At 36.6% G+C, this 27443-nt stretch overlaps 1 protein-coding gene and 1 non-coding gene across 2 annotated transcripts in view; both read right to left on the bottom strand.

Annotated features, from left to right (window-relative positions):
* Positions 1 to 27443, bottom strand: part of DENND4A (DENN domain containing 4A) — a 143576-nt gene that overhangs the window by 12062 nt on the left and 104071 nt on the right. Inside the window, exons 21-25 of the mRNA XM_032175165.2 lie at positions 25921 to 26037; positions 25024 to 25155; positions 19104 to 20200; positions 5193 to 5382; positions 588 to 682 (exon numbers count right to left, since the gene is read on the bottom strand). Coding sequence (XP_032031056.1) covers positions 588 to 682; positions 5193 to 5382; positions 19104 to 20200; positions 25024 to 25155; positions 25921 to 26037 — 1631 coding nt within the window. The remainder of the gene's footprint in view (positions 1 to 587; positions 683 to 5192; positions 5383 to 19103; positions 20201 to 25023; positions 25156 to 25920; positions 26038 to 27443) is intronic.
* Positions 25488 to 25591, bottom strand: LOC116482811 (small nucleolar RNA U13). Its single transcript, XR_004252073.1, has one exon. It is a non-coding gene; the product is annotated as a small nucleolar RNA U13 (small nucleolar RNA).

Here is a 27443-nt window from a genome sequence, read left to right as displayed (position 1 = left end):
ACACTGAAAATTAAAATGCTTTTGTAGGTTGATAAACCTTAAAGTAAGCACAGATCTGTCCTAATAGAAATAAGTTAGCATGACTTCAATAATCTGAAATACTGGATATCCAAAAGCTAAATTTTAACTTTACTCAGATGCAATTCACATTCTGAAATTTCAGGTGCTATGTATTTAACTTATTATTTTTTCTTTTTTTTTTTGAGATGGAGTCTTGCTCTGTCGCCCAGGCTGGAGTGTAGTGGCATGATCTCGGCTCACTGCACTCTCTGCCTCCCAGGTTTAAGTAATTCTCCTGCCTCAGCGTCCCTAGTAGCTGGGATTACAGGTGCCCGCCACCATGCCTGGGTAATTTTTGTATTTTTAGTAGAGACGTGGTTTCACCATATTGGCCAGGCTGGCCTCGAACTCCTGACCTCAGGTGATCCACCCATGTTGGCCTCCCAAAGTGCTGGGATTACAGGCGTGAGCCACTGCACCCAGCCTATGTATTTAACTTCTATTACTCTACCTGGGACCACCAATACTTAAGAAATGTGAATTTTATAAAGCAGTATATGAAGATTCTCTTTTGCACAAAAGCGTACCTCCATTGCATAGTTCTGGAAGATATTTGTATTACTCGCGTTGAAGGAAGATGTCACTTCTGATTTCCCAGGTAAGGCAAACTTCGACAGGGATCCTGTTCATTAGTGAAAAACAAAGAACAGAAACCATTAAAATTAATGAGAAAGGATATAAGAATCTTTTTCTTCCATAAGTTCTCGGATAAAATGTTAACCTAGTCCAGTCAAAATATTAAAAGTAATTAGGAAAAACAAACAAATAATGAACAAGATTTTTTCAAGGCATGAACTTTTGAGCACAAACCTAAGGAAATGTGCTCTAATTCTGCTCATCCCCACATCTTAGGTGTGTCCACTCATTACTGACTTATTAAGCACTTTATGTGTACAGACTAGAAAGCATTCTAGTCATTAGTAATTATTGTGCTGTTTCTATTTTTTCATGTTTAAAGTAAAGTATTTAGTTCCAAGGTCTAAAAGGTACAAAATAGCTCATTTTTACTTCAAATCATGGCAATTCTCTCCTTATAAGGGTCTTTTAAGAACTAGAATAGCTGGGCATGGTGGCTCATGCCTGTAATCCTAGCACGTTGGGAGGCTAAAGTGGGAGGATTGCTTCAGGCCAGGAATTTGAGACCAGCCTTGGCAACATAGTGAGACCTTGTCTCTACAAAAAAATAAAAATAAAGAATTAGCTGGACGTGGTGGCGTGTGCTTATAGTCACAGCTACTTGGGAGACTGAGGTAGGAATCCAAATTTCTTGAGTCCAGAAATTTGAGGTTACAATGAGAGTGTGGGCAGCAGAATGAGATCCTGACTCCAAAAAAAAAAAAAAAAAAAGAATGGTTAATCTTGCTGTTTGCTGTTAAATACTAGAGAAGAATTCCCAATTATATTATTAAGAACAATAGGATATTAGTAAATATTAAAACAATAACAACGAAAAAGTAACAGAAGTTTTGTGGTCAGATCAGTTGTCGACAGTGATTGTATCCTGTCAGTAAAACTGGAGGTATCTATGTTATACCTTCTCAACACATTTTTTTCTCTGTCATTACTACATTTTATGAATGAGTGAATGAGTACTGGTATTTTTTTTTTTTGAGATGGAATCTCGCTGTTACCAGGCTGGAGTGCAGTGGCGTGATCTCAGCTAACTGCAACCTCCACCTCCTGGGTTCAAGTGATTCTCCTGCCTCAGCCTCCTGAGTAGCTGGGACTACAGGCGCATGCCACCACACTCAGCTAATTTTTTGTATTTTTAGTACAGATGGGGTTTCACCATGTTGGCCAGGATGGTCTCGATCTCTTGACCTCAGGATCTGTCCGCCTCGGCCTCCCAAAGTGCTGGGATTATAGGCGTGAGCCACCGTGCCCAGCTGAGGACTGGTATTTTTATAAAGATAAAGATCAAAAGGCCAGGCATGGTGGCCCATGCCTGTTATCCCAGTACTTTGGGAGGCTGAGGCAGGTGGATCAGGAGTTTGAGACCAGCCTGGGCAACATGGTGAAAACCCTGTTTCTACAAAAAATACAAAAAAATTAGCCAGGCATATTACTGTGTGCCTGTAGTGCCAGCTACCTGGGAAGCTGAGGTGGGATGATCACCTGAACCCAGGAGGAGGAAGCTGCAGTGAGCTATGACTGTGCCACTGCACTCCAGCCTGAGTGATAGAGTGAGACTGTCTCAAAATAAATGATAAACAAAGGTTAAAAAAAAAATGGTGTAAACTACCAGTCCACAAGAAATAAGAGGGGATGGGAAAACATGTTAAACACCACCACCGGGATGCAATCAGCATGATCCAGACTAAAGACTTGATTGCTTCAGCAAATAAATAACAAGGAGGGAAAAAAAAAGGTCCAGAACTACCACTGGTCCTACTCCCTACCATGTAGAGACACCCTAGAGAGGCAGAAAACGAGCTGAAATCTCACTGTCCTTTAAGATGCTTAGCACTGGTGGTAAATGCAGTTCTTCCCTTGATGCTTCTTCCCAAAAATCTTCTGTAATCCCTCTGCTACAGCTAGTTCAAAGTTGCTTCACAAAACCTTCTATTAGCCTTGAGTATCATTTATTTGAGCAGCCTACCTTTTGTATCTAACTAATCTACAGTATAGAATATTCATTTTAATAAACATGAATCAGGCTGTAAGTTTAGTGTTATTTGCTTAGACAATGAACTGTTCTTGTATGTTAAAAAAGAAAAGAAGGGAGTGGGGTTAATCACCTAATTTCTTCATAAATATAGAGCAAGGGGGAAAAAGAGGGAGAGGAAGGGGAATAAAGACAAAAAAGAGTTAATAGACGTATCAGCCAAATGCAAATGCTGGCCCTGTAGGGACCCCAATGTGAAAAAAAACCATCCATAAAATGAGTTTTATAACCATGAAAATTTGAAACTAAATATTTGATATATATGATAAGTATCACTTAAAAGTATGATGGTATTATTATGTTTTCAAAAAAACACTTCATAAAAGATACATACTATTTGAGCCCATAAAATGTTCAAAAATAGCCAAGTTAATCTATGGTGTTAGAAGTTAATGTTTACCTGTAAAGAAAGTGACTAGACATGGGCATAAGAGAGGGTTCTAGATGCTATGAATGTTGTTTCTTGAGCGGAGCACTGGTTACTCAGGTGCGCTGAATTTGTGAAATGTATTTACATTCATAAAAGTATAGCTGAGTGTGGTGGCTCACGCCTGCAATCCCAGCACTTTGGGAGGCCAATGCGGGAGGATCACTTGAGCCCAGGAGTTTGAGACCAGCCTGTGCAACATAGTGAGATCCCATCTCTACAAAAAAATAGCCAGGTGTGCTGGTGCGTGCCTGTAGTCCCAGCTACTTGGGATGCTGAGGCTTGAGCATGGGAGATTATGGTTGCAGTGAGCCATGACTGTGCCACTGCACTCCAGCCTGAGCAACAGAGTGAGACCCTATCTTAAAAAAAAAAAAAAAGGACACATTATATGTTACCCTTAAATAGTTTAAAATAGGTAACATAAAAGTCTTTTACTTTAGAGATACATATTGAAGTGTTTATGAATAAAATTATACATTGAGATTTGCTTGAAATAACTCATTGAGGAAGGAGAAAATGTTGGCAGCAGAGGAGAAAGGAACAGATAAAGTAAGATTGGTTATTGGTTGATAATTATTGAAGTTGGGTGATAGATACATGGGGGTTCATCATGCTATTCCTTATACTTTTGCATATGTTTGAAAATTTATAAAAGCTTTTTAAAAGAGCAAAGATAAAGTGAAAAACAAATATTCTATTACATCCATTCTTCATACCATTAACCAGGATAACTTTCTATGGATCAAATATCTAAATCAGAGGTAAAATCCATATTTGTATGGCCCTGAGCTAAGAGTGTCTGTTACATTTAAAAAAGTTGTTAAAGAAACAAACAAAAAAGAATATGTGACAGAGGTGTATGTGGCCTGCAAAACCTAAAATATTTACCACATAATGTTTTACAAAAAAAGTCTGCTGGCCCCAGAAAATATTAAGAAGGAAACCAGATAAGTATCAGAAGAAAACACTGGTGGATTCTTTTACATCTTAAGAAAAACCTTTTCTAGCAACTCACAATCCAGAAGCAATAAGGGTAAAGACTGATACATTTGATGATATATAATTTAAAACTTACATATGGCAAAAAAAAAACACCCCCAAAAAACAAACTTAGGTATACTACTTGCAACTTATATAAGCAACAAAGGATTAACTCCCTAATATAAAAAAAGCTACTAAAAACATTAAAAAAAGGACCAACAATTAAACTGTAGGCAAAGTACAGTCCACAGAAAAAGAAATGCAAATGGTCCTTAAACAGATTCTCAACTTCATTTATAAGAGAAATAGAAATGAAAACTAAACTGAAATACATTCCTCACCTATCAGATGGTAAAAATCCAAGTGTGCCAACATATTTTGTTGACAAGGCTGTGGGGAAATAGGTATTCTCATATACTGGCAGTGGGAATGCAAAATAACCTGAGGAAGGGAACTTGGCAATAGCACTTCAAGGAAGAATTCTGAAGTATCTTCCAAAGACACACTGGTAAAAATATAACATATATGCATTAGAAAATCTGGAAACTTAACATCCATTAATAGGGAAGTGGCTAAAATAAATTATGATACATCCACACATGATGTATAATTTTGTACTATATAGCTGAAAAAATGAATGGGGAACATTGCTATGTGATGATATAGAATGATCTTCAGAGTATATTAAGTGACAAAATCAAGGGGTAGGAAAGTATTGACAGTATGTTACCTTTGAGTAAGAAGACAGGGAAGTAATAAGAAAAAAAATATATATATACCTATACCTATATTTTTAAAAAAGCAACAAAGGACGGATAAACCAAAAATGAATAAAAACAGTTGCTTCTAGGGATAGGGAGAAAACAGGATGAGGGAGTGGGGATGAAAGTTACACTTTTGTGAAAGTGCCTTGGTTTTATTGTTTTGACTTTGGAACTATACAAATTGTTTACAAAATTAAAAAACAACATTAAACCATAAAGAAAAAAGTGAAAGTGTCACAATTCAAATGAAACTACAAATCAAACGCAGTATGACAGAACTGTTTGGACAAACCTTCCAAGGATGCAGAACTTTCCAGGCTTATTCGGCTGAGATCAATTCTCTTAGTCCCTGAAGTAGCACTGGTCTCTTGAGAGGAGATAGCTCCTTCCAACTCATGGCAGACATCTTCATCTGTTAAAGAGGTAGATTCAGAATCCTGGGCTCCCACTGAAGAAAGACTGGTACGATCAGAACTTTGATCCTAAGGACATAATTATAAGCTTAACTTCTTGTACATTTAAAGGTAATTAATTAAAAAGTCACTTCTAAGGCAGAAAAAAACACTTATTACCTAACTACCCAGATGATCAGCTGAACCAATATTACAACATCTAGAGAAAAAAAACCACCAATTTTACAAAGGCATGCTAATTTAGACAAATGTGCTGCAGTTCAATTTTTAAGAAATCATTTTTTAGTTACAGCGAAGTATATACTAGTTAGTAAGGTAACCTCATTGACTTTTAATCTCCATTTATTGACAATTTTCGTCTCTGAAGGTATCACCCAAACATGAAACCACTAGAATTACGTTTTACTCTTTTCCACAATAACCAAGGTTTCAAAGATATATATTTCTACTTTTCATTTTTGAGAACACTGAAGTTAAATCTTTCTCTGGTTATATTAAAAATACATGAGAAAATTTGGTAGCTGTAGATTTTTATATGAAAAAAATTTAATATCTGTAATTCCACCTTGGAACCCATAAAGGATGAAAATATTTTACTACATAAAAATGTTATGTGTATGCATATTGTTAATCATATAGGGCAAAAAATTTTTTTTGAGACAGGGTCCACTCTGCTGTCCAGGCTAGAGTACAGTGGGCAATCTCAGCTCACCACAGCCTCTGTCTCCCAGGCTCAAGCAATCCTCCTGTCTCAGCCTCCCGAGTGGCTGGGATTACAGGTGTGCACCACCGTGCCTGGCTAATTTTTGTATTGTTGGTAGAGACAGGGTTTCACCATGCTGGCCAGGCTAGTCTTTACTCCTGACCTCAAGTGATCCACCTGCCTTGGCCTCCCAAAGTGCTGGGATTACAGGCCTGAGCCACCATGCCTGGCCGGGATTTAACATTTTTACGTAGTAAAATATTTTCATCTTTTATGGGTTCCAGGGTCTGTATCTTGCTAATGAAGTAATTCTCCACTCCTAAATGAGAAAAAAATCTTTTTAAAATGTGCGCTTAAATATCTAATCCACCTAGGATTATTATTTTTTTTGTTCAGTGAAGGGCAGGAATCTTTTCCTCAAGTGGATAGCTAAGTGTAGCAACACATTTATTTAATATTCTCATTTCCCACTGATGTTAAATGCTATTTTTTCATGTCCCAAACTTCTATGTACATATAGTTTTATTTCTGGACTTTTCTCCATCCCACTGGTCCATTTATCTGTTTTGCACTGATTAGCAAACTGTTTTAATTATAGTTTTAGCATTAGTTTTGTTAGTTTTGGTATTTTAGAGTGCAGCCTCTTACCTCTTTTTTGTTCAAAGACAGAATTTCGGTCTGAAGCCCAGGCTGGAGTGCAGTGGCATGCTCTCGGCTCAGTGCAACCTCCACCTCCTGGGTTCAAGTGATTCTCGTGCCTCAGCCTCCCGAATAGCTGGGATTACAGGCGCCTGCCACCACGCCGGGCTAATTTTTGTATTTGTAGTAGAGACGGGGTTTCACCATGTTGGCCAGGCTGGTTTTGAATTCCTGACCTTAAGTGATCTGCCTGCCTCGGCCTCCCAAAATGTTGGGATTACAGGCGTGAGCCACAGCACCTGGCCTCATACTTTTCTTTTTCAAAATTTTCTTGATTATTCTCATGTATCTTCTCTATCAATTTTAAAGCAGCTAATTATGATTTGTATGATTTAGTCACCAGATATTTGGTTTGCCTTTTTTTCTTGTATTTTAATTAGACTACCCTGACTAATTTGGTTAGAACTGATACCTTTACAAGACTGAATCCATCAGTAAATTATGTCCTTCAGTAAAGTATTATAGTTTTACTCATGTAGGTATTATACACTTAATGTTAAGTTTACTTCTAGACATTTCATGTTTGTGTTCTAGTGAATTAGCTCATATTTTTCCATTACTTTTATAACTGGCTATTGTCATATCCAGGAAAGCTGTTTTACAAATGTTTGTTGTTTCTAGCCACCTTACCAGTTCAAACAGTTTTTTCCAGTGGTAGTAGATAACCTCATTTATGAGAATATCAAGTTTTATTAAATTCTTTTACAACTATCATTTTTTGTTTTGAGAGTTTCACTATGTCACCCAGGCTGGAGTGCAGTGGTGTGATGACAGCTCACAGCAGCCTCGACTTCTCAGGCTCAGGTGATCCTCCCACTTCAGCCTTCCAAGTAGCTGGGACTACAGCTGCACACCACCATGACTGGCTAATTTTTTGTATTTTTAGTACAGACAGGGTTTCACCATGTTGCCCAGGCAGGTCTTGAACTCCTAGACTCAAGTGATATGCCTGCCTTGGCCTCCCAAAGTGCTGGGATTACAAGCATGAGCCACCATGCCCAGGCTTTATCTCTCACTTCTTTTCCTTGCCTTCTGGTATTGCTAGAATCCAGAATGCTGTTCGGTGGCACAGGTGTTTAGCATGCTTCCTTCCTTTGATCCTGACTTTATGATTTTATTATTATTATTATTTTGAGACAGAGTCTAGCTCTGTTGCCCGGGCTGGAGTGCAGTGGCGCCATCTCAGCTCACTGCAACCTCCACCCTCCACCTCCCAGGTTCAAGTGATTCTCCTGCCTCAGCCTCCCGGGTAGCTGTGACTGCAGGCACATGCCACCACACCCAGCTAATTTTTTGTATTTTTAGTAGAGACGGGGTTTCACCATATTAGCCAGGATGGTCTCGATCTCCTGACCTTGTGATCCGCCCGCCTCGGCCTCCCAAAGTGCTGGGATTACAGGTATGAGCCACCACACCTGGCCTGATCCTGACTTTAAAAGAAATAATTATGATATTTCACTGTTAGGAATGGTGTTTACTATAGTTTTTTTATACTCTATCAAGTTAACTAAGTTTTCTTCTATTTCATCTTTTTTTTCATTTTATTTTTTATAGTATTAAAAACACTTTTTTGAGGTAGGGTTTTGCTCTGTCATCCAGGCTAGAGGACAGTGGCACAATCACGGCTCACTGCAACCTCCACCTCCAGAGCTCAAGCAATCTTCCCACTTCAGCCTCCCAAGTAGCTGGGACCACAGGCATGCACCACCACACCTGGCTAATGTTTTTTTTTTTTTTCTAGAGATGGGGTTTTGCCATGTTACCCAGGCTAGTCTTGAACTCAGACTTTCCCTTGAATGACAGAGCTCAATGTGACCATGTCTGCAAGCAGGCCACTCTTTACAGTGCTTGGATGGGGAATTGGAAGAGAATGTACAGGGCAACCAAACAAAGGAAGGTTTTACTTTGGTTAGTGGGTACTTCGGTATATTTTAAGTAGAGTGGGGGCTTCCTTAAAAAAAATCTGGGCTAATAATGAAATTTTGGAATTACTTTTAACCCTTTCTTCCTCATCTCAATGCCTGTCCTCGGTATCTCTCCTTCACTCTTAGTACTTACAGATTTCATACCTTTGTGAGCTGGAGTATTTCATTTTCACAACTACTCCTGTAAGAGGAAAAACAATGCCTAGCCTAACTATTCCCTAAGTAGTCTTTTAATTTAATTACCTGGCTGTGTAATTTTATACTTCTGCCTGCTCACCTGGGCTTCATTCACAAGAACAGTTCTCATCTTGGTAGCTGATCTCTCTTATGACTACTTTGGAGGCTATACTTTCTGTATTCAGGCATTTTCATCAATCCAGTTTCATTTGCTTTCTCATTTTCAGAAAGGTATGAAAATTTCTCATCTCCTGATGGCATACTTTTCTTCTTTCATTGCTTTGATGGATTTATTATATTCTCCTATTTTTCTGTCACTTTAATGGGATTTTTGAGGAGGAGGGAATACAGATGTGTATTTTAACATCCTGAACCAGAAGTCTTGTTGCTGTTTATGCATAAAAGAATTACTTAGTATAAAAAATAAGAATAGTTGAATTTTTCTAATTACAATACAGATTATGCATGTTTGAGTAGATTATAAAAAAGAATGATTTTACATTGAGAGACATTAAATTCTTCATATGCAAAAAAGTTAATGAGACTAAATTTCATTGAGTATAGCAACAATAACCATTTATTTAGTGCCTTCAATGAAGGCACTGTACAGACCTACCTTGGAGGTATGGCAGGTTCAGTTCCAGACCACCTCAACAGAACAAATGTCGCAATAAAGCAAACCACAAACTTATTTCCCAGCGCATATAAAAGTTGTTCACATTACACTGAAGTCTACTGTACAACAGCATTATGTCTAAAAAATGCACATAAATTTTAAAATACCTTATTACTAAAAATTGCTAACAATCATGTGAACCTTCAGCAAATGGTAATCTTTTTGCTGGTTGAGGGTTTTGCCTGGATGTTGATGACTGGTGACTGAATAGGGTGGTGGCTGCTGAAGGTTGAGTGGCTGTGGTAAAAAAAGAGGATAATAATGAAGTTTGCTGCACTGACTCTTCCTTTCAAGAAAGATTTCTCTGTAGTATGTGATGCTGTTTGACAACGTTCTTTGCTCATCCATAAGAAGCAACTTCTCATCCCTTCAAGTTTTATTATTTGATTGCAGCAATTAAGTCACATCTTCAAGGCTCCACTTCTAATTCTAGGGTTTTTTTTTTTTTTTTGCTATTTTCACCATATCTGCATAATTCCTCCACTGAAGTCTTGAACCCCTCAAAATCATCCTTGAGAATTGGAATCTATTTCTTCCAAACTCCAGTTAATGTTGCCATTTTGATCTCCTCCTATGAATTATGAATGCCATTTATTGCATCTAGAAGAGAATCCTTTCCAGGTTTTCAATTCATTTTGCCCAGATCCATCACAGGAATCACCACCTATTATGGCTATAACTTTATGAAATGTATTTCTTAAATACTAAGTTAAAAGTAAAAATGACTCCTTGATCCATGGGCTGCAGAATGAATACTTGCACAAAAACAATAAATCTCCTTGACATTTCTTTTTTGATCATTCAACTTGACTCCTTGACATTTCATTTTGTTTGTTTGTTTTTTTTGAGATGGGGGTATAATTCTGTCAGCTAGGCTGGAGTACAGACAGTGATCTCAGCCCAATGCAACCTCCGCTTCCCAGATTCAAGCGATTCTCCCACCTCCGCTTCCTGAGTAGCTGGGACCACAGGCGTGTGCCACCACACCTGGCTAATTTTTTGTAGAGACAGGGTTTTGCCACGTTGCCCAGACTGGTCTCAAATTTCTGAGCTCAAGGGATCCGCCTGCCTCAGCCTTCCAAAGCATTGGGATTACACGCGTGAGCCACTGCACCTGGCGACTGCTTTTCTATTGGAGCTCTTGCGTGACTACGTGCATTGTCAATGAGCAGTAATATTTTGAAATAAATATTTTTTTTCTGAGCAGTAGGTCCCAACAATGGGTTTAAAACATTCAGTAAACCATGCTGTAAACAGATGTGCTGTCATCCAGGTTTTTTGTTCCATTTACAGAGCACAGGCAGAGAGTAGCTTTAGCAAATTCTAGGATTTTCAGAACGGTAGATGAGCATTGGCTTAATTTAACATCACCAGCTACACTACCCCCTAACAAGAGAGTCAGCCTGTCCTTTGAAGCCTGGAAGCCGGACACTGACTTTTCCTCTCTCTCCATCAAAGTCCTAGATGGGCATCTTCTTCCAATACAGGGCTGTTTGATCTGCATTGAAAATCTGTTGTTTAGTATAGCCACCTTCATCAGTGACCTTACACAGGTCTTGTGGATAATTAGCTACATCTATATTAGCACTTGCTGCTTCATCCTGCACTTTTATGTTATAGAGACAGCTTCTTTCTTTAAACCTCATGAGCCAACCTCTGCTCGCTTCAAACTTTTCTTCTGCAGCTTCCTCAGCCTTCATAAAACTGAAGAGAGTTAGGGCCTTGCTCTGGATTAGGCTTTAGCTTAAGGGAATATTGTGGCTGATTTGATCTATCCAGACCACTCAAACTTTCTCCTTTTTGGCAATAACACTGTTTTGTTGTCTTATCACTCATGTCACTTTTAATTTCCTTCAAGAACTTTCCCTTTGCATTCACAACTTGGCTGTTTGGTGCAGGAGACCTCACTTTCGGCCTTTCTTGGCTTTTGACATGCCTTCCTCATTAAGCTTAATCATTTCTAACTTTTGATTTAAAGTGAAAAATGTGTGATTTGTCCTTTCATGTGAACACTTTAGAAGCCACTGTAGGGTTATTAATTGGCCTAATTTCAATATTGTTGTGTCTCAAAGAATAGGAAGGCCTGAGGAGAGGCACAGAGTCAGGAGAATGGCCATTTGGTGGACAGTCAGAAATTACACAACATTTATCGATTAAGTTTACCATCTTATATGGGAACAGTTCATGGTGTCTCAAAACTATTACAATAATAACATCAAGGATCATGGATCACAAGTCACCATAACAGATATAATAATGAAAAAGTTTGAAATATTGCAAGAATTACCAAAATGTGACACAGAGACATGAAGTAAGCACATGCTGTTGGAAAATGATACCAATTGACCTGCTCAACACAGGGTTGCCACAAAACTTCATTTTGTGAAAAGCATGACATTTGTGTAGTGCAGTAAAGCAAGTGCAATAAAATGAGACCTGCCTATGCTAGGCTTTAAAATCTTCAGGTGGGATCTTTCTGATATTAGTGATTGTGTTCTCTTTTTCTAGATCAGTCTAGCCAGCAGTGTGTCCATTTTGTTCTTTTTAAAGAATCAGCTTTTGGTTTTATTGATATTCTTACGCTTTCCATCTTTTCAGTTTTACTGATTTTTGCTCCATGTTTATTACTTCCTTCTTCCTACTTTGAGCTTACTTTGTTCTTTTTTCCTAGTTTAAGGTAGAACCATAAATCATTAATTTTAAATCACTTCTAACTACAGCATTTAAAGCTATAAGTTAACCTCTAAGCACCTCTTAGTTGTATCCCACAAATTTTGATATATTTTTGTTCATTCCACTGAAACATTATTCTAATTTCCTTTATGATTTTATCTTTGATTCAAATTACTTGGAAGTGTGTTCAGGTTTTTCTTGATCTCTTACTTATTCTTAGTGATTTGTAATTGAATTCTATTGTGGTCAGAAAATATGCTTGATTTAAAAAAACCTTATTGGGGCTTAATTTTCATGTCATAACATTCGCTCATATTAAGTCTACAATTCAATAATCTTTGTAGTAAATTTACCAAGTTTTAGAATGTTTCTAATTTTAGAAGATTTTTACCACCCAAGTAAGATACCTCATACCCATTTAATCTCCATTGCCTTCCTAACACCAGGCAACCACTAATATACTGTGTCTACAGATTTGCCTTTTCTGGACATTTCATATCAATGGATTAATACAATATTTGGTCTTTTAAAATCTGGCTAAATCCACTTAAAATAAACATGTATTTGAGGTTCATCAATTTTTAAGGCATGTATCAGTATTTCATTCTTTTGTATTGCTCAATTATATTCCACTGTATAACACATTTTACCTATTTTCCAGTTGATGGAGATTTGGGTTGTTTCCACTTTTTGGCTTTTATGAACAATGTTATGATTATTCACATAAAATCTTTGTGTAGGCTATGTTTTCATTTCTCTTGGGTAGATTATTTAGAGTGGAACTGCTGGGTCATATGTTAAATTAATGCTTAGCTTTTAAAGAAGGTGCCAAATTGTTTTCCAAAGTGGCCGTACCATTTTACATTCCCACCAAAAAAGTATGAGGGTTCCCATTTCTCCACATCCCCTCCACTTGTCATTATCTTTTGGATTATAGCCATTCTTCTAGTGAGTGTGAAATGGGATTTCACTGTGGCTTCAAATGTAATTAACGCCTAATAACTAATTATGTTAAACGTTTCATGTGCTTTTCGTCCATTCGTATCTCTTCCTTGGTGAAATATCTATTTAGATCTATTTTTAACTTGGGATGTTTATCTTCTTATTGAGCTGGGTGAGTTGTTTGTATATTATGGATTCAAGTCCTTTACTAAATACAGAATTTGCGTATCTTTTCCCCAGTCTCTGGCTTTTCATTTTCTTACATTTTCATTTTTGGAGCACAAAAGTCTTCAATTTTGGTAATGCCTAACTTACCAATTTTTCCTTTTATAGACTGTTTCTGGTATCATACCTAAGAATTCTTGGCTTAATTCAAGGTCTTAAAAGATTTTCTTCCTATATTTTCTTCCAATTTTTTTTTTTTTTTGAGACGGAGTTTTGCTCTTGTTGCCAAAGCTGGCATGCAATGGCGCGATCTTGGATCACCGCAACCTCCGCCTCCCAGGTTCAAGTGATTCTCCTACCTCAGCCTCCCAAGTAGCTGGGATTACAGGCATGCACCACCATGCCTGGCTAATTTTTTGTATTTTTAGTAGAAACGGGGTTTCACCATGTTAGCCAGGCTGGTCTCAAACTCCTGACCTCAGGGGCTCTGCCTGCCTCAGCCTCCCAAAGTTCTCAGATTACAGGCATGAGCCACCACGCCCAGCCCACAATTTTTATTTTTTTGAGACCGAGTCTCACTCTGTCGCCCAGGCTAGAGTGCAGTGGCGCAATCTCAGCTCACCGCAAGCTCCACCTCCCGGGGTCACGCCATTCCCCTGCCTCAGCCTCCTACAGGCGCCTGCCACCACGCCCGGCTAATTTTTTGTATTTTTAGTAGACACGGGGTTTCACTGTGTTAGCCAGGTTGGTCTCGATCTCCTGACCTCGTGATTCGCCCACCTCGGCCTCCCAAAGTGTTGGGATTACAGGCGTGAGCCACCGCCAGCCCACAATTTTTATAGTGTGTTAGCTCTTACATTTAGACATCTTATCCATTTTGCGTTAATGTTTGTATATAAGTTGAGTGTCTACATTCACCTACAGTCATCCCTCAGTATCCACAGGGGGTTGGTATTTGCATATAACCTATGCACCTCCTCCTGTATATGTTAAATCATCTCTAGGTTACTTATAGTACCTAATACAATGTAAATGCTGTGTACATAGTTCTTATACTGTATTATTTGTATTTATTTAATATTTTCAATCTGTGGTTGGTTGAATCCATGGAAGCAGAACTTGCAGATACAGAAGGCTGACTGTATTTGCATGCAGATATCCAATTATCTCAGCACCATTTTTTGACAAAAACTATCATTTCCCCATTGAACTGCCTTGGCATCTTTGTTGAAATTTAAATAACCATAAACATAAGAGTTTATTTCTGGAGTCTAAATTTTATTCTCTCATCTATTCATCTCTGTTTATGCTAGCAGCACACTGTCTTGATAGCTGTAGCTTTGTAGTAAATTTTGAAATTGGGAAGTGTGAGTCCTCCAACTTTTTCTTTTTCCAAATTGTTTTGGCTATGCTGGGTCCTTCTATTTTCTATATTAATTTTAGGATCAGCTTGTCAAATTCTACAAAATCCTGCTGGAATTTTGATAGGTGCAATTTTGATATATATTTAGATGCCAATGTAGGGAGGGTTGCAGCTTAACAATACCGAGTCTTCAATTCCATGAACATGGCATGTCTCTCCATTTATTTAAATCTCCTTTAAAATCCTTCAGTAATGTTCTGTAACTCTTTACAATGTACTTTGATTTGGATCCTTTTTAATTGACTGAGGTTTTTTAAATAGCCAAACATAGTTTATCTTGATGACTGTACTGTATACACTTGAAAAGAATGTGTATTCTGTAGTTGTTGTGTATATTCTATAAATGTCAATTATATAAAGGTAGCTGATTGTGTTGCTGAGATTTGTCTTGACCAATTTTTGTTACCTCTTCTATCAACTGAGAGTTTTAAAATTTCCTACTAAGATTTAGAACTCCCCTTAATTCTACCAATTGTGTCACTGTTTTGAGGCTCTGTGATTTAGTGAATATACATGGATAATTATTGTGTCTTCCTGATGAACTGTTTCTTATAATCAATATTTTTCAGAGACAGAGTCTTGCTATGCTGCCCTGGTTGGCCTGGAACTCCTGGACTCAAGCAATCCTGACCTCCCACCTCAACCTCCTGAGTAGCTGGAACTACAGGAACACACCATAACATCCAACTCCTCATCACTATGAAATCAGTCTGTTGCCCAGGTTGGAGTGCAGTGGCACAATCGTAGCTCACTACAGCCTTGAACTTCTGGGTTCAAGCAACACACCTGCCTCAGCCTCCTGAGTAGCTAGGACTACATAGGTATGTGCCACCATGGCCAGCTAGTTAAAATTAAAAAAAAAAAAAAAAAAACTGTACAGACAAGGTCTTGCTATGTTGCCCAGGCTGGTTTCAAACTCCTGGCTTCAAGCAATCTTCCTGGCTTGGCCTTCCAGAGAGCTGGGATTACAAGCATGAGCCACCATGCCTAGCCTAACATCTGCCCTTTAATTGAGGTGTTTAGATTGTTATCATTTAATTATTCATATGGTTAGATCTAGTCTATTTCTCTGTTCCCCCTTTCTTGGCCTCTTTAATATTTCTTGTTCTCTGTAAGACCATTTGAATATTTTTATTGGCTTTTTGGCTACATCTCATTGTATTTTTTAACTCAGTGCTCCAGGGATTACAATATACATATCTAATCATTTAAAGTCTACTTGGAGTTAGTTTTATATAATTTCATATTTAATAATATAACTATAATGAAGGTCTGTGGGGTAAGTTCCTTTACTACTGATGTTCACTACTGTCAAACATCTACACATATTGAAAATTCCATGAGATAACATTACTATTTTTGTTTTGGAAAATTATAGCTTTTTTTTTTTTTTTAAGTTTAGGAGGCAAAAAAGTAATCTTTTCTAATAACCAGCTATTTACCATTTATTTTGCATTTATTTTATTCCTGAAGATGCAGGTTTCTCTTCGGCATCATTTTTCTTCAGTTTAAATAACTTCCTTCAGCATATCTCAGAGAGCAATCCCATTGCTCATGAATTCTTTTATCTGAAAATGTCTTTATTTCACCTTCACCCCTGAAGAATATTTTCACTGGATATAGAATTCTGAGTTGACAGGTCTTTTCTTTCAATGTGTTAAAGGTACCATTCCACTAAATTCTTCCAAGGATTATGATGAAAAGTGCATGGGTACATTCAGATCTTTATGGCTCCGTAGCTAATGTATAATTTTTTGTTAATAGCTTTCAGTGTATTTTATTTTAGCAGACATTTTCTTGTTAGCAGGTGAATATCTCTGATTTTTAGCAGTTTACTTTTGATGTGTGCAGGTGTGGTTTTGAGTGTATTCTGTCTGTAATTTGCTGAGTCTCTTGTATCTATAAATCTGTATCTTTTACCAATTTTGGAGGTCTCAGCCATTATTTTTTCAAACCTTCAAATATCTTTTCTAACAAAATCTCTCTCTTCAATTCTTCTGGAACTCCAGTTATCCATATTGCATTTGTTCCTTTTGATATTGTCATACAAGTCCCTGAAGCTGTTTATTTTTATAAAAATCTTTTCTCTCTTCTTCTAATTTCTATTACTGTATCTTTAAGTTTACTGGTTTTTCATTTTCATCTCCATTGTTATTTAACCCATTCAATCAGTTTATATTGGATATTATATATTTCAGTTATAAAATTTGTTTTAATAAATTCTATTTCTTGCTAGAATTTATTTTAATTCATTTCAAATGTGTTTTCCTTTACCTAAAGCAACCAGTTATGGGAGCTGCTTTAAAGTTTTTCCCTGATACTTCCAACGTCTGAGTCATTCTGGAGTTGTCTTTTCCTTGAGAACTGGTCACATTTTCCTGGTCCTTTATACCAAGTAATTTTGGATTTTATCTTGGACACTGAATATTATGTTATGTAGCCTGGGTACTGTTATACTTCCGAGATTGTTGATGCTCTTGTCTCAGCAGGCAAACACTTGAATTATATTCAGACTGTAATTTGTGTTTTACTTTTTGTAGGCAGTGAACTTGCGGTTCAGTTACTTAAGCCTTTTCTATTTCAGTTTGCATCTGTCCCATGACTGTGCAGGTCAAAGCGTAGGGTGAAACTTATATGGGATTCCCCTCAAACTTTCTGCACAAAGAGGCCTCTTTCTCAGGCTTCTCTGTTCAGGAAATACGGGGTTTCTCTTGAAGTTTATCTGCCAGAGGTGCCATGCCATGATGTGACTGCCCTTGGGGCAAAGATGCATGAGGAAAGAAAATGATAAACTCATTTCTGTGTTGGTCTCTCCCCAGAAACTGCCTGCTTTTATTTATTTTTCAGAGTCCTTAGTTGTTTTTTATATTTTGTCTGGTTTTTAAGTTGTAATCAGTGGGAAGGATGGGCTGTGGTGGCCTTATGTTACCACAGTGGAACCAGTATTCTCAACCCAATTCCTAAAGAATATTTTTGTTAAGTACAGAAAAATAGGTTGACAGTTATTTTCTTTCAGCACTTTAAAGATATCTTTCCAGTGTCTTCTGACATTATAGTTTCTCTTCAGAAGACCACTGCTCCTTTGCAGGTAATGCATCTCTTTTCTCTGGCTCAAGATTTTTGCTTTTTATTTCATTTTCACTTCTAAAATTTAGGTTTGATTATTTTTAATACATTCCAAATATCTAGTGAAATCTTCCATCTTTACAGTTATTTTTTATACCTTTTCCTTTATATTCTTAAACATATTATAATTATTTCAAAGTCCCTTGTTAATTCAAACATCTGGATCACTTGAGGGTCTCTTTCCATTATCTGCTTTCTTCGTTTTTTAGCTATGTTCCGTCTCTTGGCATAGCTATTTTTAATTGAGTGATAGACATTGTATATTAAAGACTGTAAGGATTCTAGATGACATTTTATTTCTCCAGAAAAGGTACAATCTTTTCTCTGTTGATAGAGTAAAAGCTGATTATTTTAACCAAATCACAGATGACCTGAGTCAAGTCTAGGTTGCAATTTTGGTCAGGCTTAGTCTACCTCTGGTTTGCCAATGGTCCTAAGGCATACCTCTGCAAGTATTCCAACTGAGGCCCTCCTCCCTCTGGCAGCTCCTGAATCTAGCTATTATGATCCCAGTACCATGAAACTTCTGAGAACTTGATTTCTCACAGACGTTCTACTTACCCTTCTCATGCAATATCAAGTATTTGGAAAATGTCTTGAAGGAAGAAAATCTTCAGTGTATTTGAGGCCCTTAAAGTCTTCAGTTTTGTCTCTCAAACCCACAAGGTCCCAAAAGTTCTGATAAGGGAAAGCCTAGATTTACAACCTAGTGCTTCATGCCCATAATTAGCAAATCCCCTCAGGGAGAAAGTGGCTCTAGAACTTCAGCTCACCTCTCTAGAATCCTGCCTCTCTGCTTTCTAGTTACTTCAGCAGTTCTCTGATGACTTTAAACAGATACTTTTTCTATTTCATCTAGCTTTTAGCTCTTAGGGGAAGGTATGTAAGTCTATTGTAAGTTACTCTATCCTAACCAGAAGGGCAAATCACATGCCTGACTGGTTATTTTTGAGGGCATATTGGACACATTATCTGGAAAAAAAATCTGCATCTTGAAGGAAATACTGAAATTCAGTAAGTATTTTCACGTTAACACTAATTCTTACTCCAGCTACAAATCACTGTCTTTCAAAACTGAACTACAAATATAACCTTAGTAAGTTTTCTTTTCTTTGACATTATTATTTCACTTTCAATTCTGATACTTACAAAACTTACATATCCCATGAGTCCTTTTTATAAAGCTATGTTTAGAAGAATAGTTAAAACAAGTAAGGGGCTTTTGGTGGTGATGGGTGTGTGTGTGTGACAGTAAAAGTAGCAAATACTAACCAAACTTACCTTAGATGATGTGGTGTACATGGTGAATCTTGAATACCATTTGCTTGCTTTCTCTGCAACTCCTTTTCCAGCAGTGAACATACTGTTTCTTAGAACATCTAGTTTAGGTACTAGTAGTGTATCTAAGTTAAATGAAGGTGATGAGTGGGTTAATGTATCCTGAGATTCTTCCCTAAATGGGCAAGTAGGTGAGAAGACTGGAGAAGACCAAAGTCTATCCCTTGGTTTCTCCTCACTTTTTGTGTAACTTTTAGATTTGGTAAGTCTCACTGGCTTAGGAGAATTAGGAGGCAAACTAGATCTTCTGCATGCCTTGACCAATGGTGGACTTTTCTTATTTAATTTATCATCACATGCCCGCTGTAACTCAATGCTTGGTGTACGACTTGTCAAAGGACTGCTCATGTTATTCATATACATCACAATTTCTTCAGCTAAATCACGCCTAGCAGATGGTGTTGAAATGCTTTTGCTATCATCTTCATCCTCCTCCTCTTCTTCTTTTTGCTGCTGTTCAGTCTCAGCAACCAAAAGAGAGAGGGGATCAAATCCTGTTGCGACATCAGTTTTTTCAAAAGGTTTTACTGAAAAGCTGCTGTTAATACGTTGAATCCTCTTGGGATTTTGTGTAGCAACACATCCTGCTTTTGATCCATCTGTTTCACTGTCTAAGTCTTCTAAGTCAAAAATAACAGGAGACTCCACTTTATCTGCCAAATAGTTAGAACCATCAAAAGGTGTATCATCATCACTAGATTCCTTTTCTAGACTGTCTCTTTTTGATCGTAAAGGTGGCTTCCCAATATCAAGAGTATTTGGTCTTGTGCTTTTTGAGATAACATTTGAAAGAATTTTTGCATCAGCTCCCAATTTTTCAACTATATCTCCAGGGGTTGCTTCCTGGTTAATTCTATTGAGCATAAATCCCATCAGTACCCCTCCACTAAGATTACGGTTTCTATTTCCCCAGACCACTTGCTGCTGCAAATTAGTTTCATTGTCACTTTTATGTCTTTTCCTGAAGCATCTACTTTGAATGTTTTGTGTTTCATTTGTATCCTCAAGAGATGATATTAAGAGCAGCTCAGGTGTGTGTTCTGAAAAACAAGTAAAGTGCTTTTAGCCATGAAAATATAATAGCAAATATAAGTCATCTTAAATATTTAAAATTCTAGTGGTGAAAATGATAATAGCAAGCACTCACTGAGTGTTTGCTATTTGACAGATACTATACTAGACACTTTACTTATATTTCCTACTGTAAACATTCCAACATCCTTATGGGTTGAGAAAAAAGGAACACTCAGCGAGATTAATTATCTAGCTCAAAGTTACCCAGTCCTTAAGAGACAGAACTGGGATTCAAACTCAGATTTGTCCAATTATAAAGGATATGCTCCTAGACATCAGGATGTACTGCTTTTTAAAAATGTTATCAATTAAGATTTATATTTAATAATGAATTTATATTAATTCTACTAAATAAATTACAATGGTTTTACAATTGTGGTTATACTAGATGACCTTGAGATTCTGAGTCTTCCTTTTTTTTTTTTTTTTAATTTGCTAGACACAGGGTCTCACTATGTTGCCCAAGTTGGTCTTGAACTCTTGGGCTCAAGAAATTCTTCTGCTTTGGCTTCCCAAAGTGCTAGGATTATAGGCTTGAGCCACCATCCCAGCCAAAATTGTGAATCTCCTGCTTATTAAAATGAAAAAAGAAAAAACATCCAAAATACGAAACAAAATAGAAGTATGTTAACTTTATCCATAAATAAAGGTTATTTTTTAAAACTCCACGTCCTTATAACTATAAATGGGGCTAAATAATTTTACCCTTGCTTAACATATTGATTGCACATTTATACCAGTCAAATGTTAATGGCCACTTCACATTATTTGGAAATACTGTTCACTGCTTTCTACCAAATTACTTAGATGACAATACTAAAAGCAGAAATCTAGATCTCTGATCACTTTAATTGTTCTTACTATATGTGGGAGTCCTCTAAAGCATTAGTCTAGGTATAGTATCATCAACTATTCTTCTTACGTGCTTTATCCACAGAATTAGCTTTCTATAACCAGACAAGTATTGAAAATGTGCCTTTTCTTGTCATATGATGCATGCAAATGGCAGGGCAAGAGAGTGGATACTAGAGGTCATAAAAGCCTACATCTAATATTACTTAATAAGCATATACCATTAACAAGAAAAATGACATATCAGAGAGGCAAAGTTTATTCTTTTTTTTCATCAGCTTACGATTGAGGACATAGGAAATCAAGAACACACTTTCTTCTGATATTCTGGAAAATTTTCTGCTTGACAGGTTAAATATTACTAAAGACCTGGAGGAATATTGTAACCAAAAGATAATACTCTGGAATTGCATTTAAATAGATGTGCAAGGGTTCCTTTGCAAAGTCAGTGATATGCTATGACCTGAAGACCAAGCTGGTTATCAGACTTTACCAGAGGTTTGCAAACTATACCAATGAGCCAAATCTAGCCTGAGGCCTGTTTTTGTACAGTCTCAAATGGTTTCTACATTTGCAAAGGGTTGTAAAAATCATGCACCTAGAAGAATAGGTAACAGAGATTCTATGTGCCCTGCAAGGCCTGAAATACTTACTATTTGGCCTTTTACAAAAAAGTTTGCCTGATCCTAAGTTTACACACATGCTGGATGCTGCATGCCTCTAACACAAAGACTGCAAACTAACTTCCTTGGGCTAGATGGCTCTATGACATAATTCCGGCCAGTGATATTAAGGTATAGTTTTTGAGGGTTTTTGGAAAAATTATTTCCTGACAAAAGAAATAGATATGGCTGGTGTTTCTCTTCCCACTCTTTTTGACTTGATCGAATAGGTGATGTGTGGAGTTACCAGTGGCTATACTGTAATAACGGTTAGGTCAAAAGAACTGATGGCAAAGCCCCTGAGCCAACATTTAGAGCAAGTGCTTACCTCTGAATTTCCTGTTTGAGAAAAATAAACTGCAACTTCTTTAAGCACTGTTAATCACATATTCTGAGACTTAAAGCTGAAAGTATGCCCAGCTGATATACTAGCCTTTTCTCAGATCTTTGAACACGCAGTGGGATTCCTTTCTACCAAACAGCCTTTTCATACATGCTTCCTTCTGCGTGGAATGCACCCTCTCAATTCCTCCTCTCTGACCCCTACCCTCATTTATTTTCCACTCATATTTGAAATTTAAGCTTAAAAATGATATGCTGAAGGAAGTCTTCCCTGACTAACAACCCCAAACCCAAGACATATCTATTACATGTTCTCATAGCAACTTACTGTCCTTTTTCATAGTATTTAATCTAAGAATACTTTCACATTTACTTGATAAATGTCTTCCCATCCCTTCTACCTGCTTTCTCCATGAAGGCAGGATCTATGTTTATTTTTTGTTTCTTATTATAATATACCCCCAGTAGCACCTGACATATAGTAGAATCTAAAAGAATATTTACTGAATGAACACTGTCTATTAGGCAGTAACTGCAGCCAACAAACCAACCTGGAATATAATACATTATATTATAATATTGAAATATTATATTATGGGTAGCTAAGGATAAAAAGTAAAGGCACACTAAAACCAGAATTAGGCTTAGAGAAACATCTCAGAATTAAACTTCTCTGTGGCTGAACACTCAGTAATTCAATATGTATTTATCAAAACATTAAATTCTCAAGATAATCATGAGGGCTGGAGCAGAGGCTCATGCCTGTAATCCCAACACTTTGGAAGGCCAAGGCAGGTGGATTGCCTGAGGTTGAGAATTTGAGACCAGCTTGGCCAACATGGTGAAACCCCGTCTCTACTAAAAATACAAAAATTAGCCAGGCGTGGTGGTGTGCACCTGTAATCCCATCTACTAGGGAGGCTGAGACATAAGAATTGCTTGAACCCAGGAAGCAGAGGTTGCAGTGAGCCAAGATCGTGCCACTGCACTCCAGCCTGGGCACCAGAGTGAGCCTTTGTCTCAAAAAAAAAAAATCAAGATAGGGTGATGATTTTATTTCAATATCCAATCAAACATTAAAACATATCTTTATTCTACTCCTATATATGTATATATTTAAACACAAACACACAAGGGTGTTCAATGATATAAATAAAATATTCATATATTGTACTGCAAAACATAAATAAACCCGAAAAATGCTTTAAATCCTAGTATGTACAAGTCTATAATAAGTATTCCTATATATCCCATGTATGGTCTTTGGCAGCAGTAATAAACCCATAGTACTTAATAGATGAGAGTTTTCAAGCCAAAAGCATCAAGGATAAACTAATAACTTTACTTCACACCAAAGAAATCTACTCTACACTTTTATAAAATTCACTTTTTCAGCATATAGGGTAACTGAAAGCCAGATGATTAGCCAGATGCTTATTATTCTGACAAAATGTCAAGATCAAAGGATGGTGTACAATCATATTTACATAAAAAAATTAAACACAGATCTTAAGAGGAGGGCAAGCATGAACAGACAGCAATGAAAGAACAATAAAATAAAGATCAAAGGCAAGTTATTAAGAGTTATAATTAGGAAATTAGTTACAAAGGACTAAATGGTTGTGAAACAATTCTATGACACTGAGGAAAAATTTTTTAATGTTTATGTTACAACAATTATCTAACAAAGAAATGCAAAATAAGAGTTATAGGTGATCTAACTTTCTTTTGTTTGTTTGATAGATAGAGTAGGGATCTGCAAACTTTTTCTATCAAGGGCTAAAGAGTAAATATTGTAGTCTTTGCAGGCCATGTGGTCTCTGTCACAGCTACTGAACTCTGCTGTTGCAATGCAAAAACAGCCACAGATAATACGTAAATGAATGAGCATGTCTGTGTTCCCACAACTTTATTTATGAAAACTGATGTTTGAATTTCATAAAATTTTCATGTGTCCCACAATATTAGTCTTCTTTGATTATTTTCTGACAATTTAAAACTATAAAAACCATCGTAGCTTGGTTAGCTTGCAGGCTAGTATAATAATAGGCTTCAGGGCAAATTTGGTCCTTGGGCCTTAGTTTGCCTTTCCCTGAGCTAGAGGCATATCTAACTGTGTTGCAAAAAAAAACACAAACACCATTGCAGCAAAAAACAGAGATATTTTAGCCTTGACAGCAAAGGGTCTTCAATATTTTTTATATTACAACATCATGCAAAAGTAAGCTAATACAAAAAAAATTTATTAGGTAATCACACTATTAACACTAAAAACTCCAAATCTTATGTCTATTTAATCCCCTAAAAATGGTCTGGTAAAAAACTTTGAGGCCAGATATTATTCTACTTCTAATCTGACTTTTCTATTAACTATTGACAATTTATGTGACCTGCCAATCACTGAAGTATGCTTTAGTTTTCTCATCTTTACAATAGTGTTAATATCCCCTTTGATATAAGCATTTCTATACTAATAAATATAAAATAATATATAAGAAGACCTTGAAAAGAAAAATTATTGGGTATTGTTACTTAAACTATCGGAAGGACTATCCTTTTGCCTCTGGAAAAACAGGAATAATATGAAAACTAATAAGCCATATATTTCATTTGAAACTTAACTACATGTATGGTACCCTCAGACTCATCACCTCTCCTGATGTCACTTTCCCCTTCCAAAAAGTCCCAACAGTCTAAACTCAAAAGATAGTATACAAGCTGGAGGTTTACCCCTATGCCTTGCTATAATACAAGCTTGAACACAGCATGTTATAAAATATAGAACTCAAGTTACTAAGCTATACTATGAAAGGCTGCACAAAATATTTTTTAAAATCACCTTGGATAATTAAGACTATCAAAAAAATAAGTAATCACTAGTCATACAGATACAATTTATTCTGCACATAACACAAGTGTACTATTCAACTTACCCATGCTTTCTCCTGATATTTTATCAGCACTGTTGTTACTTGTACCAGTGAGGCGAACGATACTGGAAGAATTTTGATAACTGAGCTTAGGAAGGCAATCAGCACTTCCTTTTGCACTCTCACTCTCTGACACTGTAAAGATGAAAATGAAAAGGTTAATAAAATGAAATCTATATACACGTAGGAGGTATCAACAGAAGTTTTCAGTTCTACATATTTTTACTTGAAAATAGGTGATAAGAAAATATTGAAGACCTCTATATCTGTTTGTCAACCACAAATAAGTGATTTCACTTATTTGAGGCCTCGAAGTGTAGATCAAACTACTGAATACTGATCACGCATGAGGTCCGTGCACAAATTTTATATTTCCTCACTGATTGTAAAGGAGTGCTTTTGGTGGAGTGGGGAAGGGGGTAAATATAATCACAATCTATTAAACAAACTTTTTTTTTCTTTTTTCAGGTCAGATGGGTGATGTGCTGATGTCGTAACAAGGTTCAAGGGTGGCACATCTCACAAACATGCATGAATACCCAATCATCACGCTCATGAACTACAAAAGGATCACAAGCTTTAAAATATTGTTAAATCTCAAAAAAGAAATAGTTTCAAGAAATGTATATACAGTTCTACTAAATACATGTATTTTGGGAGTTACATAGCATTCATTCTAATGGTATTTGATTTGGGAAGTGTTTTGCCACTGAGACTATATACTTCATACATAAAGCATTTGTATAAGAGTATGTGGTGGCTGACAGGGCATGTAATGGGAGAAAAGAAAGAGTTATATGGAAAAATGGAAAGTAAAACCAGCACTTTTATAAAATCACCTATATTTTCTATGAATATAAGTTCTCAATTTCATACAATATCAACTTAAACAATACCTACAGGAACTACAATCACTCCCTTTTTTATCTTTTTCTTCTTGAATGTCTTCAGTAGATGTATCCCCTCTTCTAACTTCATCTTTAGATAATGAATTATATCCAAGATCAGACTGGCCACCTGGTAAAAACAAAAATAAACAAAATTCTATTAGAAACTTCTTTAATGAGTGCAACCGGAATTAGGAGCAACATACTAGTGTTTGGATTTTCTTATAAATTTTTTTCTGGACAACTTCCAATTTAAAGCATTATTTTGTTAGCTACCCTTAAAGCATTATTTTGTTAGCTACCCCTTCCATCATCTCTATTAATATAAGAAAGAGATGATCTCGAAATAATTTACTCTTGGTTCCACACTGTAGTCAAAAGTAACTACGTATATTCACACTACTGTATGAGCTCCAAAAGACACAGACAAATCAGACATTCTTTACACAAGTCCATGACCTTTCTAGTTGAAAGTTTGAGTTTCAACTAAGCAATGGAGAAATCTGCAAAGAATTTATAACAGAACATTCATACATAGGTCACTAGCGCTAAATGTCTAAATGATTTTACAAAAAAATTGGATTTCTTCAAATTTATTGATAGGTAATTAATTTTTTAAAAAATTTAGCCGAATAATCATTGAACTGTATGTGAGTACAAATACATGGGAATGAGATAAAAATCTAGTGTTAAAGATATTGTTAAGAAAAGCAAAAGGGGCTGGGCGCAGTGATTCATGCCTATAATCCCAGCATTTTGGAAGGCTGAGGCAGGCAGATCACTTGAGCCCAGGAGTTTGAGACCAGCCTGGGCAACACAGTGAGACCTCATCTCTACTAAAAATAAAAAATAAAAAAAATTAGCCAGGCATGGTGGCATGCACCTATAGACACTTCTTGGGAGGCTTCTTGGGAGGCTGAGATGGGAAGATCACTTGAGCTCAGGAGTTCAAGGCTGCAGTGAACTATGATTGCACCCCTGCACTCCAGTCTGGGCGACAGAGTGAGACCCTGTCTCAAAGAAAGGAAAAAGGTCTATTAATATAAAAAAAATTTCTAATACACTGCTTTGCTAAAGAGGCTCTGCATCATTTTTAGAAAATTGTTTTCACCAGATTAGTCTCAAAAGATAAGGTTTTGAATCCTAGTTCTCTATCTTAGGAGACATGTGATTTTCAGTAACAATGTAACTTTTTTGTTTGGATTTGAAGTTCCCAAATTTGTAAAACATAAGGTTGTTATTATTATATGAGACTATATATGAAAAACGTTTATAAACTTGTAAAGCACTCTCTAAAGAAATTATATTATGTATCACTAGATATTCACTTCAATATCTATGTTATAATTTTTTTTTTAATCAAACTTCAGGTCCATTTCTAAAGAAACTATAAATAGAAAAATCTGAGAATAATCTTGATGAAATTCATGCTTTTATTAGGTTTTGCACTATTTTAAGATAGCCTTTTTTTTTTTTGAGGCAGAGTCTCAACTATGTTGCCCAGGCTGGAGTGCAGTGGCGTGATCTTGGCTCACT

Source organism: Hylobates moloch, unplaced genomic scaffold, assembly GCF_009828535.3.
Source record: "Hylobates moloch isolate HMO894 unplaced genomic scaffold, HMol_V3 SCAFFOLD_14, whole genome shotgun sequence".
Classification (NCBI taxonomy): domain Eukaryota; kingdom Metazoa; phylum Chordata; class Mammalia; order Primates; family Hylobatidae; genus Hylobates; species Hylobates moloch.
This window is presented reverse-complemented; position numbering and strand designations above follow the sequence as displayed.